Source organism: Pygoscelis adeliae, unplaced genomic scaffold (assembly GCF_000699105.1).
Source record: "Pygoscelis adeliae isolate BGI_AS28 unplaced genomic scaffold, ASM69910v1 Scaffold129, whole genome shotgun sequence".
NCBI classification, from domain to species: Eukaryota; Metazoa; Chordata; class Aves; order Sphenisciformes; family Spheniscidae; genus Pygoscelis; species Pygoscelis adeliae.
Window position 1 is genome coordinate 636,275 of NW_008825431.1, and position 13,576 is coordinate 649,850.

A 13,576-nucleotide genomic window follows, 5' to 3' on the forward strand; every position below is an offset into this window, starting at 1 on the left:
ATCTAACAAGCAAATAAAAAAGCCTGCACATACTGTGTGCTGTGAAAATGCTGGTGCTCATGATTCCCTTTCAGGGGGTGGTTTTAGTCCACCATACGCCTCAGCATCGTGTTACTCCATGGAGTCTGCTCCATCTTTCATAACCACTGGCTTGTGTTGGCATTTACTGCTTTTTGCTGGTAAATGACAAGCTTTGTTTAAGGGTGGAGAGAAGTATGGCCAGTCTGACTGAAATACATGACAAGGTGTTTATTTTTTTAAAAATAAGGCAAATCATCCTTTTTCTACTGCTCTGTCAGTGCTTGCCTTGAAATGGTCTTACGGAGATGTATTCAAAGGGGAGGAACTATAGCTGCGAGGTCTGTTTTGCCGATGGTTTTTAGGATCGACCTGTACGCAAACAGCACCGTACTGCTCCTATAAACCCTGCTTTTGCAGGGGACCGGGGCTCGTGTTTTTACAGAGAGGATGCATTTATCTTGCTGAAGGTCGCATGAAAATGTGCGGGGCTGTTCTTTACTTGTTGCTTCCTTGAAAGCAAAACACACCTGAAAGGAGATGATATTGTCGGTTAGTGCTGGGAAGCTAAGCCCAGACTTGCCCCATGTAAGTGCAGATGCTCAGCGAAGGCGTTGAAGCTAGAAACTTAATTGTCGAAGCTCCGTTGACTTTTTGGGAAGATAGTTTTTAGGTGGGCTGAGTTGCTCTCTGGCGGTGTCCTGTTTCCAGTGATTTCAGATGGAGCCACGAGGGACAGTGCTCCTAACGCTAAATAGTTAAGAGCTCGCTGGGATGAATCTGGACCTAATGAATGCTGCTGGGGTTTGTACTTGGGTACAGTTCCAAGCAAGTACAGCAAAGCATTTCGGAAACTGTAAGGGAACCCGGCATTACAAACAGTCCCTGAGAGGGCAGCGGTCAACGGGGAAGCCACAAACATGAAGCACCCGGTTTCAAATCACATGCTGAGTGGGGGCATGGTGCGGAATGAGCTCCTCGTTCCCAGCTCTCTCTTCTAGCTGCTGGCCCGTGTTCCCCATCTGCTTTCCTCCACCACAGAGACCCGTTTGCTCTGTGTGTATGGTTTTATTTAGGTATTTACTTATTTATTCTTTCCTCTCTAGGCTTCTGGGCCGATCGAACACCAGTGCACGAAGCAGCCAGGCGGGGAGAAATCCTGCAGCTGCAGCAGCTGATAGAGAGCGGAGCCTGTGTCAATGCGGTCACCTATGACTCTATCACCCCGTTGCACGAGGCGAGCCTGCGAGGGCAAACGCAGTGTGTCAAGCTCCTGCTGGCTGCAGGGGCCCAGGTCTGTATTTGGGTCTGATCCGGCTGGGAACATCATCTTAGTGTCTGAAGTTATTTCTGGGGTCTGGATTCTCCCCATCTAGCTCTAGGCTCTTCTTCATCACCCTGGGCTTTCTTGACAGTCAGCAGAGGATGGCAGGCCTCCTCAGAGGGTGTTTGAGCTTGATGAGGACTTAAAAAGCTGCCTGGAAGTATTTCTGTCTCTCCCCCTCTCTCCTCACTGACTACCAACAGCGCCCAGGGTGACCAGAAATCTAATTTAGAAGGCTCAAGTATCTAAAACTAGCTAGGTTGAATCAAGGGGCCAGAAGGGGACCGGGGGACATACAGCTTCCAGAGGGGATTTACATTTATTCTTTTGTTTCTTCTTCTATTTCTTTAATTTTATTATGGAAACAAAAAACAGCTAAACAGAGTCTTTGGATATAGCTGGCGACGACTGTCTTCAAGGGCTTGTGACTCCTCACGCGCTGAAGACAGCTGTCCTCAGAGCAAGGCCGGTGAAATGGAGCACGTGTGCGCTCCGTGGTCCTTCTCAGTGCAACGTCAGCCAGCTTGGCTGAGTCCGCTGATGAAGCTGGGCTTTGCACTAAAGCAGACGAGGAATTGTGTTGCGTCACTCAACCGCAACGCTTATAACCTTCAGCAGGCAAGCGGCAAAATATTGCGTTGGAAATAACAGCCTAAACTTGTGACGTTAATGTACATCTGTGCCCTGAGAGTGATGGGAACAGCGCAAGCCAGGTTGCTGGCAGTAGCAACAAACTCTTTCCTGAGTCCAGACTATTTCTAGAGTTAAAAGAAGTGAAAACACAGGCAAGAGGGTGCTGCCACACAGCAGCCTAGGGGTACCTAACATTTTTTTTCTACCTTGAAGGTGGATGCCAGGAATATCGATGGCAGCACTCCGCTCTGCGACGCCTGTGCCTCGGGTAGCATAGAGTGTGTGAAAGTGCTGCTGTCCCACGGCGCCAAGGTGAACCCTCCCCTTTACACAGCATCTCCTCTCCACGAAGCCTGCATGAATGGTAAACCCACGTGGTCTTATCTTTGCACGGTTATTTGCAGCTTGGAAAAAAACCCAACCAAAGCAGCTGCCAAGTATCTTAATTTGAGCATAAGCTGTTGCTCATCAGACCATTACAGCTTGCAAATATATCAGCCTTACGCGAGCACAGCTCCCTTTGAACGCAGAACGCAAAGCACTGTGGTATCAGATGAATAAAGCCATCACTTGTGTTGGGTGCTTTTATCCCATGTGATGGACATGGGATAAGATGTTAGGCAGATAAAGCGCCAGCTCCTTGATGCTCTGTTAGAAAACCTTGAGCCAAACCAGTAGCTTTGCTCTTGTGAGTAGAGGGGAGTTTACATCCTTTCCCTCTGATCCGAGTTGAGGTGGGATAAATTGTTCTGATTAACACACGAGACCATCTTAATTGGGTGGTCCTGTCCCAGACCTCTCCTGGTTGTTCAGAGCTGATGGATGAAGCTGTCAAGTGGGAAGAAAGTGCCAGGGACTGTTGGGCAGCGTTAACTGCCTGTACTGCTCCTTGTCCCGTGCTTGGCCTTTTCCAGCTGGAGGGTCTGTCCAGGGGATAAGAGAAAACTACAGGGGCCAAAATAATGTTCCAGCTGGCACGTGCCAGCCGCTCTCTGCTCCCCCTGTCCTCTACTCAAGCCTCTCCTGGACGTTTGGATCTGGGTTACGGAGCAAGAGCAAGTATCAGGGGTGTCCGTGACAGCAGCAGAGGCGGGGGGAGCGGCAGAGGCGTCTTTGAGTGTAATTCCAGCCCTGAATTTACACTTGCACGAACGCAACAGCAGGAAAGCCAGGATGTGAGAGCGGCAATGTCCCCGTTAGATGATCATGACCAAATCTCTTAATCATTTTGTGCTTCAGTTTTCTCCTTGTAAGATGTAATACCTCCTCTCTCCTCCCCTTTGCTGTTTTTATTATATGCTGTCCTGGACAGAGTTTCCCTTCGACTTTGAAGGCTGTGAGAGACAGCATTTTTGACAAACAGGTAGTTACTTAAATACAAAGCTGTGAGCTCTTGCTTAGCTTTTCCTTGTGAAGCCTTTTTCCTAAGGTTTGATCATGACGACTGCCTGCTTTCTGTTAAGTCGTATTATTAGCATTGGAAAAAGTAAATCTGGAGTGGTCTTGAAGGTGATCTAATCCACCCAGGGCAGGATCAGCAATACAACCAGCTCCACGAACAACAGGTGATTTAGTGCAAACCCTTGAATTCAGGTTTGTTTGAGCTGACTCCCTGCGAGACCTCTTAGCTCTAGCTCAGTGCCGTGCAGATGTGACTCTATTTCTTGTGCCCTGGTCTCAGTCTCGATCCTACAGTGTATTGTGTTGGCTCACAAGCATTTCTATTTTGCAGCCGTCACTCCAAATATTAAACAGGCTGTTTGTGGGTCAAGCTGATGTCAGCATGCCATATGCTCCCATTTGAGCTGGGTTCTTTCTTTTGACTCGGATCCTCCCTTTCTAAAGGTAGCTCAGAGTGCGTGCAACTCCTCATTGACGTCGGTGCAAACTTGGAGGCTCACGACTGCCATTTCGGGACGCCCCTACACGTGGCCTGTGCCAGGGAGCATCTGGACTGTGCAAAGTTGCTGCTCAAGGCAGGTATGGCAGCCACCGGCTTTGCTTCTGGGTGGGCAGGAGACGGTGGTGTCTGTGCACAGCATTTCCCTCGGTGTTCCACAGCGGCGTTCTTGTTGAAGAGCTTATTCATTCACAGCATAATATAGATGACGAAGGTGAAAGATTTTGCCTTTACCTGAGCAGAGCTTAATGCTTCAGCATTTTTTCAGCATATGCCTGTCAATATCCAGTTTGTGATGTTCCCGCTGACATTCCCATTCTCTTATTTTAATGAAATTTAGAACTCTTCAGCCCCCTAGAGCTAAGTTTCAACTTCTTCCCAAAAGTGGCATTAACTGGTGGGCGTGCGTTCAGCACAATCATATGGTTTCGGATAGGTGTTAGGGAGACATGTTAGGGTTTGATGTTGTACAGAAAACCGGAGATAAAGTCACTTCATACCTCAGGGAGAGCTGGTTAGGGTTATGCCAGATGAGTTTACTAGATGTTCAAGTCAATGTTCTATGCTCCAGGTTTCACATCCCAGTTTTCTTGCTGCTAACTTTGGGGCATTTGGAGTTGGACTTCTTGTCTTTGCCTGTGCTTACCAGGAGGAGATTTGGCCCAGGGGTGGGGATTTGTTTCATTGAACATTAGTTGTCTAAAAATTACACATCTAAGGTAATTTGTGTCCAGCCGCTCCGGTTCCCTCTCTTGGGCACCCATTAATTGATTCCCCAGAAATGCCTGCTTCTCCCTGTTAATTATAAAGGCAGTTCGGTGTGGCTACACGTATCTAAAAGTCAATTGTTTGAATTCAGTGAGGTTCATCTCACCTCTGCTGAACGAGTCAGCTGATAAAATGCAAGCAGTTGTGGGGGGGTTGGAAGGACCTTTTGCGGTCAGCTTATAAAAGCCAAACTTCCTTAGCAAAAATATCTGTAACTAAAACTTGATCCCGCAGTAGTGTCTGATGGTGAGCTGCCACATCTTGTGGGCCTGGGGTATTTCTGTTAACAAAGATGTCACTGTTTGCCTTGAGTGAGAGCACTCCATTGAGATGACTGGGAATGGCTCTTTGCTGGCTTTGGACAGCGCAGATTCAGGAAGCAATTCTGAACTTCACACTCAGCAGCTTATTTACCCAGTAACATCGACCAAAATCCTTTCTCTGCAAGGAAAACATAAAGCCAGAGAAGAAAACTCATGCGTTGCCAGCACCGAGAACTTGTTCAGCAGTTTGGTTTCCTGTTCACGCTGTTTTGTTTGGATCTTGTTCTAGCTGCTCATGCGTATTTTAACAGCGGGTTTTTTTCCAGTCAAACCACTCCTTACGTTTGGTTCAATTGAGGCTTTCATGAACAGGTTTGTTTTTCTTTCTGGCCTCAGGGGCAAATGTGAATGCTGCTAAACTTCACGAGACAGCCCTCCACCACGCAGCAAAAGTGAAAAATGTGGATCTGGTGGAGATGCTGATTGAATTTGGAGGAAACATTTACGCAAGGGACAACCGAGGAAAGAAGCCATCGGATTACACCTGGAGCAGCAGTCCCACAGCAAAGTGCTTTGAGTACTACGAAAGTAAGTGAGATTTGATCCCTTGCCCCAGGAATTCAGTGACTGCCAACTCCATTGCACCACATCATGATTCTCAGTCCACTTTGATTTGTAGATCCCTGATCATCTTCCTGTGAAGGTATAGAGTTCTTGGTGGGAAACGTATGCCAGCTGGCTGTGGGCTAGCTTTGCTTAATTGTGGTTGAATGACAGTGGTAAGTGTTCAAATCATGCCCTCACTTGAATTCAGGTCCCTCTCACGTGTCAGCATCAGCGTTTATGCTTTGGTGCATTAAGTCAGGTCAAGGAAATTGCCCAGTTGAAAACTCATTTTATTTGGGGCAGGGAACGCATTAAACTTTAGCTGCACTGGCTGTCTGATTTTGGAGGAGACATTTAACTGAGGTTTGAGGATGGCTTTAAGTCAATCTTTGTCTTGGTTACCCTTAGAGGAGTAATTCACAGACCTTTCCAAGCATTTGCAGACTGCTGCTGCACTAGATGATCCTAAAGATCATAGAATCATAGAACGGTTTAGGTTGGAAGGGACCTTTAAAGACCATCTAGTCCAACCTCCCTGCCATGGGCAGGGACATCTTCCACTAGATCAGGTTGCTCAAAGCCCCATCCAATCTGACCTTGAACACTTCCAGTGATGGGGCATCCACAACTTTTCTGGGCAACCTGTTCCACTGCCTCACCACCCTCATCATAAAAGAATTCCTCCTTAAATTTATTTATAAAAAATTTCTTCCTTAGAGAAGAGCAAAGTATTTTCTGGCTTTGCACTCCTTTTTGTAGTGAGCACCTTATAGCCCCTTCTCCCTCTGACTTCTCTTCTCCCTGTAGCAGTCTCTCCTCCGAGTTATTCATTGCTCTCTTTTCTTAGCAGTAAAGTGTGCTGGTCTGGCTGCAGCTGAGCTGGCTGAAGAGATTGAATCCTACATGCCCATAAATAGTCCTTATATCTCGTCAGAGTTTACTGCCCACTAAACCCAGCTGTCAGAACTGCACGTGTAGTTGCTTTTCAACGCGGACTGTTGTAACAGTGCTGTGCTAGCTTTAATAGTATTTTTTTTCCTTTTGATTTGTGTCATTAAATTCGGGACTAGATCCAGGACGGATACAGATCTTGGAGGCTGGTGATTGCAGAGGCTGTGGGGGTAGGGATAGCAGCTTCTTAGGACTGACTGCTTCCAGAGAAATGTGCCCGATATTGTAACTCTGCGTCCGTGCACGAGCATCAACACCCGGTGTCGAGGCTGCGGGCTGCAGGTTGGGGGCTGTCTGGGAGGGGTTTGGGGAATTTTATCGGCGCTCTCAGCAGAGTGCTGAGTGAAAAGGGTTAACGCAATCCTTAGATGGAGAAATGGAGCGGTAGAGGAGTGTTGGAAGTAGGTTTTGTTCCTATATACAGTGCTGCTGAGGTTTAATACAGCATCACTAAGGGAAATCTGAAAGTCTTGGATAGCCCCAGTGGATCAGAGCAGGTGATCCAGTGGGCACCGTTGGCCTTTGGGGGATGCGGGCGAGGAAGGGAGCTGGGAGAAGCGCGCCGGAGCTGTGCTCACTGTTTCTGGTGGGATCTGGATCAGAATGAGCCTTGAGAGAGCACGCCCGTGGCTCTGCAGTGCCTTCCTCGGGCCTGGGTGCTGTGGGAGGTCGAGCGCTCGTGAGCAGAGCCAGGCTTGTGATCAGGGTGGGGGCGATGCCAGGCGTCACCCTCCTGGGAGGTCTGTGCTCTGAGGGAAGATCAGCCATCTGCTGAGCTGCAGCCCTAACTTTGGATCCTCTTTTCTCATTTTAGAAACGCCTCTGAGTTTGTCACAGCTTTGCAGAGTTACGGTGAGGAAAGCTGCCGGGCAGCGAGCACTGGAGAAGATTGCCAAGCTAAATATTCCTCCGCGATTAATCCAGTACCTGTCCTACAACTGACAGGGGCGAAGGTGGCCGGGAAGGACGATTAGCTCCCGCAGTATGAAGTATCTGTCTCTTTCTCTTCTACCTCCCCCCAAGAAACTAATTTTAATTTAAGCAAACTGGTGTAAATAGTATTTATGAGGCAGCACTTCCTCTTCTCCGTGGGCAAAGACATACTCAGGCAACGTGTAGCACTGGCTTGAAGCTGTAACCTCTCCTGGGGTGATCTGTTAGACTGTCACTCTGTTTGAGGCTGTAGCGCTCGCTCTTTGAGCGGGATTAATCTTGCCTAATTTTACCTGTCTCTAGCCTGAAGGCATCTCCGTATGATCTAGCCAGGCTCCCTTTGCAGTCAGTGAAGAGAAATAGATACTTCTGGAGCATGATTCATCTGTCCTGTTTTAGATGCCTCTGCTGGGATGATACAGTACGCCTCGGGAGCACCTGTCTCCGCTGACTGCAAAGGGATTTAGAGGTGATACCCTCGGATACGGATGTCTGTGTTTCTGCAGTGGGAGCGCTGGACCCACCTCTGTGTTAATAACTCAAGTGGCAGCTGCCTAATGCCAGGGACAAGGGACAAGGCTCGAGAGACCTGCGCGCTCTAGCTGGAGGCAAATTAAGTCCCCAGCAAGCTCAGGACTAATTAGAGGCACTGCAACCGGTTACTGACTTTCCACGAACTTCAGCAGGCTTTGGCTCAACACCAGCACTGAGGACAAACTGCTGCCAGATCAGGGTTGACTTTGCCCATGCTCCTTCCCTCGCTGAAGGTGAGCCAGCTCTTACTGTAGTGTTCCTCTAGGGTACCACCATGTCTAATTTTCAAGCCCAAGCAGGAAGCAGGTCTCTCTGCACGTCCAAGGATGCTTCCCTCCAGATGGCTGGTCCCAAAGAATATTTCTCCACTTGCTCTGAGCCACTGTGGCCACTCTGTTGGTTTTATGTGCAATAAGTGGCAGAGCTGCTGCCCAGTGGTGCCTGAAGTACGGCGAGGGCATGTCCTTTGCGTAGTGGTGCAGCAGGTCGCTGTGGTGTATACCCACACGTGAAAGGCAGTAGGAGGGCTGGGCTGTGCCTTGGGTTTTGAGATTTTTATTTTTATTTTTCCCCCTCTTGAGTTTCTCTCTCAATGCTGGAGCCTCTCCAGAGCTTGGCAGTGGGAGCCAGCCCTGAGCCATGTGCTGCTGAGTGTTGTGCTCTAATCCTTTGGCTTCAGCAGGTGTGACTGCAGCTTTGTCCTTCGGTGATTTAAACCGTCAGGGTGACATTTGTATGAGCAGAGCCAAAATTGTCATCTGCCTTCCAGATGAGACGTTACGTGTTGTGTCTGAAGGCAGTAACCTACAGGGTACGCAGTACTGAGGGAATGGAGCTCCCTGATCATAGAATCAGCGCCTCATCTACACGTCTTCCCTGGGGCACGTAGGGACATGGTTTAGTGGGCATGGTGGTGTTGGGTCAACGGTTGGACTCGATGATCTTAGAGGTCTTTTCCAACCTTAACGATTCTGTAATTCTATGATTCTATGATCTACATGTCTTTTAAATACCTCCAGGGATGGTGACTCAACCCCTTCCCTGGGCAGCCTGTTCCAATCTTTAACCCCTCTTTCCGTAAAGAAATTTTTCCTCATGTCCAAATGTCCTGATGCCCCCATGGGAAGTCTTAGCACTGTGATAAGAAGAAATTCCTTCTCTGAATGACAGCAAAGGTTACGAAATCAACTGTCTAACGTGGCATGGAGCTAACTCAGGGCTCTCGACATCCTTCATGCTGTGAACTAACACTTGAGAGCAAACGGTCGCTTGCCTGCTGCCTGCTGCCTGCAAGATCTTGTGCTCCCCCAGCCAGCACAATGGGGCTCAGCCTCGGGAGGGAGGGGGGAAAATAGCATAAGCACAGGGTTGAAGAGCTGAGGTGGAACTGAATGCACTTTAATGGTGACCAGCAAATCACTTTGGTTTTTAATTTTTGGTTACATTCATTCCCCCCGCACCCCTTTGTTGGTTTTTTTTTTTTTACTGTGCGGTATCGTCTAGAACAGGACAGAAAAAAACCTCAAGATCCTGCTCTTTGGGGGATTGTCTATTTATAATTCTTCTGACTTTAGTGTTTAAAGTATCAGAAATGTGGAATTACCAAGAAGCTCAGGGAAGCCCTAGAGATGTTTATTGTGGGATTCATCCCTGTGATTGATCGGATAACAACAGTTTTGTATTGTATCTTTCAAGAAAAGCTTCCTCTGCCCATCATGCATGTCCTTACAGATAAATACATATTAGGAAAGTGCACCTTTTGGTAATCCGGGGTGAAAACCTTCCCTCTTCGTTCAAATTCAAATCCCTCGTTAGGTTGCTTTTTTAACAGTGCCTAAGCTGGTAAAATAATGAAATGGTAAAGTCCAAGTTTCCAATGTAAAAACAAAAGACTCCTCGAACAACTGAGAATAAAATTACAAGTTCCTATTTATGTCGCCTTTATTTTTTTCCTCTCTTTTAAGTCACCTCTCTGGTAGGTTCTGACGTTTGTTTGGGGTTTTTTTAATCTCTTTTAAGAGGTCCTGCTGATCAAGGCATGCATCCAGGAAGGACTTACCAAGAGAGCTAAGCACCTCTTATTTGGTGGTGATAGCCAGACTCGTTCAGTAGCAGTTTTCTTAAGACATCTGCTTCTTATGGCCGTGTCTGGAGGGAGAGGTGTTCCAGGAAAGTCCTCTGAGAGCCAACGAGCTAGAAAACAGCGCCCGAGTTGTTCCCCGGTGTGCCGTGGTGCTGAGGCAGGTGGCCGGATCATGCCGTGGCTATTTATGACCCGATGGGTGTTTACTTACGCGTTTCTGGGTTTCTAAACTGCAAGTGAAAATTGAGATTGAGATTCTTTTTAATCTTTTATCCAACCTGTCTGGCCCTCAGTTCTTTGAATCCTGCAGGGGTTTCGCAGCTGGTTATGAAGCGTCTTCTGAGCCATTGTGTTTTACAGCTCAGACCAAAGGCAAAGTAGATGCCAAATTACACCGATGCGATGTTTTGGCTTCCCTTAATATCTCAGACTGCAATTTTTGTGGCAGTTAGCAGTTACTGCACGAGTAGCGGCATCATGCTTGCCCCCGGTATAGTCTGGATAGCCGGGAACCACTGCAGCCATCCCAAATTAAGATGAAAATCAGAAGCTTTGGAGATAACATTGCCCTAACAGGGGTTGGGGGCTACGCTGGGGGTCAAATTTGGATTACAGTCTCTCTCTCCTCTCCTGGTGAATTGCTGAGGGTACCTCCACTTACTAATACAAGAGGCCGTGGCAGATCATCGGAGAGCCATCCCCAGCGCTCTGCTTCTGCAAACGCATCGCACTGTGTCGCCCTGCTTGACACGAGCCACAGAAGTGGACGGCTCAGGATCGCCTGCAAGACATCCCAGAGGCCGTGGACGCGCTGTTCTGTATCCCATTAAGCCGTACCCGTCTCTCATTGCACCATCGCATCGCAGGTATGGATTGGGAAAGGCAGTTGTGGCTGCCCCCAAGAGATTCCTCCTCCGGTTATTTTTGCGCTGGTTGTGTTTTGTTTCTTACGTGTGTAAGAAAGGAGGTCTCAAGAGGACCTTATCTTCTGGAAGTTTTATGCATCTCGCCTGGGTGATGTACCCTCTGGCCATGTAGGGTTGACTTCTCTCAGTCATGGGTTAAAAAACTTGGGAGATCCCAAACACCCAGTTCACACTTAGTTTATAGGGACAGGGTGCCTTTGCTGTTTCGGTGGCAGCCGAAGGACCCAGGGGTTTGCAAAGGGTTTGGGGATTGTTGGGAATGAAAGAGACTGTCTAAATCCCGGGTATTAAGTGAAACTCCTCAGCTGACTCTGCTTGGGTTACACCCTTTGCTTTATTTTTATGTCAGGTTCTGGCTATTATTTGACTTCCTTCACCCTTTAATCCAAATGTCAAATCAGGGCATGGATCCAATGCAAACAAACCCAAACCCACCAGGCCAGTCCTGCTTTCATCCGTCCCCTTCCCGGGCTCCCCAAACTGCAAACCCAGTTGAGCATTTTGGGCCACCTCCCCTCTCCTGTGGGTTGCTCCACCAGCTTTGCTACGGGTCCAGCAGCACGGGGAGCGGTCTGAAATAACCCTGCTGCTTCGGGGAAGCCCAGGTGAGAACAGGGCTTTGCTTTCATCCGTGAAAATCATCTTTTGGACAGTCAGCCTTGTTCCTGGGCGCTGCTGGTTGCTGCTGGCTGGGCTTCTTGAGGTCGACTCGCGAGCGGGGAGCTTGATCGTAGCAGCTTTTCTCCAACTATGTGAAGTTTGTCCAGAGAAAACAAGGTGTGACTGAAGCCGATGCCTTGGAAGAAAGCCTCGTGGCACTGAAGAATTAACTCCTCGTAACGCCAGCAGCCGTTGCTTTCTCCGGATGAGGTGGAGAGGAGCCACCCTTCCCCACTGTCCATGAAGGAAGGATTTGTGCCGTCGGTTGCAGCTCCCTAAGTCTTGGCGTAAAGAAATGGCGGCGAGGGGAGGACATCAAACACAAATAGGGTTGGCGGTTTTGTTTTTTAATACCTTCAGGGGACTTTGTACAAGAGAGCAAACCCCAAGAGCTGCCCTAACGATAGCAGCGGCAAACAAAGACCTCAGTGTCCTCTGGAAGGTGGCACCTGAAGATGAGTAATGCAGTGGTTGCATCACGTTTAGAGCAAGCATGAGCATGAAGTATCTGTTCTACCTCTTGGTTTAAAAAAAACCAAACAAATGCTGAAGACCTTGAGTATTTACCTGAGCTTTCACACACCCTGTTCATCACTTCCCTCCTTTCTTCGGGGGAACAAGCGATCATGCAGGCACTTGCAAGAAGATGGTGCTTGTCCCGCAAGCTTGAGCGGGAGCCGGTGTAAACTGAGTTGGGGAGGTCTCTGCTGACTTGCGCTTGCTTGCGGTCCAGCCTTGGGCAGTTCGGAGGCTGGTGAACATCCTGTTCCCTGGCCTGGGGGCGGCCGGAGCAACGGTTGTTTTGAAATCAGGGTTTTTAAGGCCAAGGTTTTTATTTTCAAACTTAAAGCCAGCACCTAAATCTGTAGCAAGGTAGCAAAGCATAAGGGAAAAAAAAAACCCCTACTGATTTCTTAGGAACTCTGGAAAGCTTGACGACTTCTACATGCCACCTTTAGGTTTGCCTGTGCTGTTAGTTAACCCCAGGCTCTCCTCCCTGCATGCCACTGGGGACAAAAACCTCACGTGTCCTGCAAAAAAAACCCCAAACCAACTCACTTTTTCGCCCAACAGTGTAGATGCAGCATGTGCTTCGGTAGGTGCCCTATAACTGTGATACCCTGATGCTTCTCTGGGTTTAGGTGCCGAGACACCGGGCTCGGAAAGCGTTGACCTCTGTTTGGAAAGAGTACAGCACGCTACGAAGATGCTATTTGTATTTATACCTGATTGTCTGATTTTTAATGGTTCCTAGCAACGCCATGGCAGTAAGATTTGGGCAGGTGCAAACGTACTGGAGTCTTATTCGTGATTAAAACTCGCTCTGAAAGGTTTCATCTGTGCCCAACTGTGTTTCTTCCGTAGACAGTTGTGGTCGGGGTGTGGGGTCTGCGCGGGGGCCCTGCCAGCCCCTCTTGCTTTGTCAGCCTCATCCCTAACTGCAGCGAGGCTGTGGGCAGGCAGCGCGTCAGCCCATGGCTTTACGGACCTGTGCAACCAGCTGAAATTACCCTCCTGAGGACAAACCAGCCCAGGTCTGCGCTGGCTGGATGGCCACGTCCAGAGAGTTCTAGACAATGGCTCAACGTCCAAGTGGAGACTAGTAACAAGGTGTGTCCCTCAAGGGTCTGTACTGGGACCAATACTCTTGAATATCTTCATCGATGGTGTAGTGGGATTGACTTTGCAGATGACACCAGGCTGAGTGGTGCAGTTGATTTGCTAGAGGGAAGAGATGCCATCCAGAGGGACCTTGACAGACTTCAGGAGTGGGCCCATGCAAACCTCATGATGTTCAACAAGGCCAAGTGCAAGGTCCTGCACCTGGGCCAATCCCCAGTATCAATAGACTTGATTGAGAGCAGCCCTGCCGAGAAGGACTTGGGGGTCTGGTGGATGAAAAGCTGGACATGAGCCGGCAATGTGCGCTCGCAGCCCAGAAGGCCAATCGTATCCTGGGCTGCATCCAAAGCAGCG

The 13,576-nt window shown here is 48.7% G+C and overlaps 1 protein-coding gene across 1 annotated transcript in view; it reads left to right on the forward strand.

Annotated features, from left to right (window-relative positions):
* Window positions 1-8,448, forward strand: part of ASB13 (ankyrin repeat and SOCS box containing 13) — a 9,046-nt gene extending 598 nt beyond the window's left edge. Inside the window, exons 3-7 of the mRNA XM_009331023.1 lie at window positions 1,125-1,312; window positions 2,189-2,339; window positions 3,821-3,955; window positions 5,303-5,494; window positions 7,278-8,448. Of these exons, the coding sequence (XP_009329298.1) occupies window positions 1,125-1,312; window positions 2,189-2,339; window positions 3,821-3,955; window positions 5,303-5,494; window positions 7,278-7,405 (794 nt within the window). The 3' untranslated portion in view covers window positions 7,406-8,448. The remainder of the gene's footprint in view (window positions 1-1,124; window positions 1,313-2,188; window positions 2,340-3,820; window positions 3,956-5,302; window positions 5,495-7,277) is intronic.
* Window positions 8,449-13,576: the final 5,128 nt, after the last annotated feature.